The sequence below is a fragment of the Myotis davidii genome, unplaced genomic scaffold, assembly GCF_000327345.1.
Source record: "Myotis davidii unplaced genomic scaffold, ASM32734v1 scaffold4, whole genome shotgun sequence".
NCBI classification, from domain to species: domain Eukaryota; kingdom Metazoa; phylum Chordata; class Mammalia; order Chiroptera; family Vespertilionidae; genus Myotis; species Myotis davidii.
The window spans coordinates 1,002,053-1,005,967 of record NW_006294707.1 but is presented as its reverse complement, the minus strand read 5'-3'; the positions used below and the strand labels follow the sequence as shown (position 1 = coordinate 1,005,967).

The following is a 3,915-nucleotide window of genomic DNA, read 5'->3' as shown; positions in this document are numbered from 1 at the left end:
GCTGCCTGTGCCTGGGGCTAAGCAGGCTGAATGAGGAGAAAGTTAGGGTGGAAGAGTGGGAGCATGTGGTGGGCTGGGAGGTGCACCTGCAGCACTGGGGCATCTGGACGGTTGGGGTAGGCGAAGGAGACATCTTGGAACTGAACAAGGCCCTCCAAGTCCGAAGGAGTCAACACACCACTGGCTGGGCAGCAAGGGATCCGATCCAGGTACTCAAATATTTTCTCTGAGGAGCCCACAGCCTTCTGCACCCTGGGGTAGGTGGAAAGCAGTACCTGGACGGGAGGAATGGATAGTGAGCTCGGGAGGGGCGCCTAATCTGCTTGCCAGGTCATGTGACATGAGAAAGGTAAAGAATGGAAGGAAAATGACAGGGATGGTGACAGGATGGGGAAAGGAGGAGTGAAACTGGCAGGAACTCACCTGAACAGCTGTGGTGAACTGGATCTGGTAGAGAACAAACATGACAAGGTTCCCACTGCTCACAGCCCCACTGGTCACCAGCTTCCCGCCGGTGTATAGGATTCCCACCTTCAGCAGCATCCCCGAGATCTGTGGAGAGACCACAGAGAAAAGGAATCGTGGTAGAAATCTAACAGGGTACAGAGAACCAGAATCCTTAGCATTGAGGAGATATAAAGTCCCTTTCCCCCTGTAACAGCAGGAGGCTCAATAAGTAAAAAGAATGAACCACGAGGCCCATGGAGTCTTACTCAATGACACATGTGGAGGTCATCACATCACATCACCATTATCACCTTGTTGGGGAGCAATTTGCTCTTCACAAAAGGCTTTCATGAATGTAAAGTAATCTAGCATTCATATCAAGAGCCCTACAAACAAGGTTATATCACTCCCATTTTTCAAAATGAGGAAACCATGTCAGAGAAGGAGTGTTACTAGGCCATGGTCACAGAGTTAGTAAATGGCATCACCAAGCCAGGAACTTGTGATTGCTGGTCTAGTTCTCTTTCAAGTACATCATAGATGCCCTGCCCCCTATACTTGGTTTCTGCACTCTCATGACTCTCACTAGCACACCCACACAGTCCCAGCATGAGGCGGGCTCACTGCACATGCCCTGAGAAGAGAAGGAAGGTCCTGGGACTGGAAGACATGGCATCTTCCTAAAAGGAGAATTGGATTGGGTAGGTTTGTGTACTGCAGTGAAAGGAAGCCATCTAGCCTAAAAAGAGGGAGCCCTGAGTAGGGTGACTGAGCCTCAGAGTGAGAGGATGAGAACACTGAACCAAGCATTGTCCAGTGGGGGAGGAGTGTGGAGCAGGGTCAAGGGGAAGAGGCTGGAGCCAAGGCACCTCGGGGACAAGGGAATGGGCATTCATCTCCGGGTGCTCACACTGGAAGTCCAGAGGTCGACTGCATAGGCCACGGCCTCCTTCTGGTTGAGTATATTCATTTCCTGCTGTTTCTGCCTGAACTTCTGGGCCTCACCCTCCTCATTGGCAAAGCTCCGGACTGTAGGCATGGCTGATAAAACCTCAATGGCCACCTGGCTGGACTTTGCCAGAGATTCCTGCACCTTTGCTGCCAGCACCTGTGGAGACATAGACAAGAGATGTCACACAGGGTTGGCAAACCATAGGGATACTTGTGCCTAAGTAACCTGGTTGGAGATTAAAGGTGAGAAGAGGCAGAGGGACAGGGGAGAAGAGAAAGGGACACAGCTCTACCCTCTGGAAAGAGATCCAGAGAAGAAAATTACTTGGGAGGGTGGTAGGGGATCATAGTCTTGAGATTGGTGATCATAACCTTAAAGATAGATTGTGGGCAGGAGTTAGAAGAGTAGATACAGAGAATGTGAAGATCAGCACTCCCACTGAGTCTGGGAACACGGACTACAGGGCAGGGAGTCCATGAAAATGGAGAACCATGGAGGTACCAGGAAGAAAGCCGAGAGAAACTGAGTCTACCAAGGTAGGAGATGAGCATCTGTGTAGGTTGAGGTAACTCCCTGGACATACCTGGCGCCATTTCCCCAGCTTCTTAGGCAGGAGGAAAAGCAGAGGCAGGGCGACCAGGGTGACCAGGGTGAGGGACGGTGACCCCCAGAGCATGAGCCCCAAGAGACACAGCCCCCGCACCAGGTACCACAGCAACAGGCTCAGCTGCTCACTCACGGACTCACTCAGGGTGGCCGTGTCTTCTGTTACCCGGGATGTGATGGCACCTGCGGAGGTTGGGGAAGAGAAAGTGGAGTGAGGGTCTCAGAGGGATGGGAGGGACTAGCAGTGGCCTGGGTGCCAGAGGGAGGGGTGTCAACGTGGTGTTCTAAGGATGTTGGGGAAATGAGGGGAGGGATACAGGGAAGTTCTGGGATCTCAATGCAGGGAGAAGGTGTTAGAACAGCAAAGTCTGGCCAAAAGCCTTCATTTTAACTACAATAAATTGACACCCATGTAAACTGGCACTTCTCTGGCAGACTTCTGTTCCGTAAAGTTCTTGTATACCCCATGCCGCACACATGGGCAGGACAGCCTATGCTGGGCGTGTAACAGAGCTGGAGAAAAAGGCAGGGTCATGCTGAAAGCGGTCCAGGAGACTGTGATGTCAATGGCTTCTAGCATGTGAACTGAGTAAGACCACATGGGCCTCTGGTTCTCTCTTCCTTGCTCCGTATTGAGCCTCCTGTTTTACTAGCAGGAAAGAGACTTCATTTCTCCTTCATGCTAAGGATTCTGGTTCCGGCGCCCCGTTAGGTTTCTGCCAAGCACTGGACTGGAAGTCCGGAGATGGGTTCTGTCCCCACGTTCATCACTATCTACATGTGACCACGCGTGTGTCAGCATGTAGGGCCTCGGCCTCACTTTCCTTCTCTGTAAAATGAGACACTTGGACTCTGTGATCTCACAATTTCCAGGTTTGCAATTCTCCCTAAACACACAGGTGGGGATAAATTTATGTTAAAACCTGGGGTGGAAAACTAGGTTTTTCTGAAGGTGAGTGCAATATTTAGCTCTGGGGGTATACCAAGAATACGAAATGCCCATGTCTGTGTGAGAGAGGACCAAGGTTATAAGTAAAGGGGGCGAGGGGGATACTCAGCAGGTGGATAAATAATGAAGGAGTTTCAGGAGAAACCTGTTTGGTTCTGTTGGAAAAACTCTGTTTCCTGGCGCAGGACAGCCCGGAGCACCTGGCCCTGCAGGCGGCTGTGCACGCGGCCCATGGTGCTGTTGTAGATGCCGTCGCCCATGAACTCCAGCATTGCACTAGAGAGAGGAGGGTGTGCTCAGGGGGCAGAGAGGAGGTCCCCGCAGAAGTGCACTTCAGAGGGCACCCCAACTGCCAATCCCTCCTTTTCAGCCCCCCCCCCTCAGCCTTCCACCGGGGGCCGCAGACCTGGCTATGGTGAGGATGGACATGAGCGCTATGTTCCGAGTGAAGGCAGTGGCCGTTCCGTCTTGTAGGATCCAGTCGGTGAGGCGGCCGGTGAAGAATGGAATGGCCATCTCACCTGGGGAAAAGCGAGAGGCGTCGGCCACAAGTATCTAGTCTAAGCCGGGCAGCCTGCTCCGCCTCGCCAACACCCTGCAGGGCCGGGCAGAACTGCCCTGGAACTCAGCCCTGCGGCCCCACAGGGCTCTTGGGAGTTGAATTGGGAGGCAGCCTAGAGGTGATGGAGTAAGATGCCCGGGCGCGGGAAGGGGGGCAGTGCCTGGAGGGGCACTCCTGTCCTGACTCCGGACTCCCACCCAGTCCGGGGTGGTCTCCTCAAGACCCGCGCTGGGTCGCCTTCCCCTGATCCCCATCCCCGGAACTCACTAACCGACCACCATGCCTCTGGACTCCCACCCAGTCCCCTAGCGTCAGCCCCTCTCCCCCGAACCCCTTACCGAGACAGGAGAGGATCAGCAGGCCCAGAACGAGCGGGAGGCGGCGGATCTCTGAGCCCAG

General features: G+C 53.8%; 2 protein-coding genes across 2 annotated transcripts in view; one reads left to right on the top strand and one right to left on the bottom strand.

Annotated features, from left to right (window-relative positions):
• The window catches only part of TAP1 (transporter 1, ATP-binding cassette, sub-family B (MDR/TAP)), an 11,303-nt gene extending 7,394 nt beyond the window's left edge, over positions 1 to 3,909 (bottom strand). The window contains exons 1-7 of the mRNA XM_006769161.2: positions 3,855 to 3,909; positions 3,361 to 3,475; positions 3,100 to 3,230; positions 1,983 to 2,188; positions 1,358 to 1,555; positions 424 to 552; positions 87 to 275 (exon numbers count right to left, since the gene is read on the bottom strand). Of these exons, the coding sequence (XP_006769224.2) occupies positions 87 to 275; positions 424 to 552; positions 1,358 to 1,555; positions 1,983 to 2,188; positions 3,100 to 3,230; positions 3,361 to 3,470 (963 nt within the window). The 5' untranslated portion in view covers positions 3,471 to 3,475; positions 3,855 to 3,909. The remainder of the gene's footprint in view (positions 1 to 86; positions 276 to 423; positions 553 to 1,357; positions 1,556 to 1,982; positions 2,189 to 3,099; positions 3,231 to 3,360; positions 3,476 to 3,854) is intronic.
• Positions 3,638 to 3,915, top strand: part of PSMB9 (proteasome subunit beta 9) — a 5,484-nt gene continuing 5,206 nt past the window's right edge. Inside the window, exon 1 of the mRNA XM_006769179.2 lies at positions 3,638 to 3,642. Coding sequence (XP_006769242.2) covers positions 3,638 to 3,642 — 5 coding nt within the window. The remainder of the gene's footprint in view (positions 3,643 to 3,915) is intronic.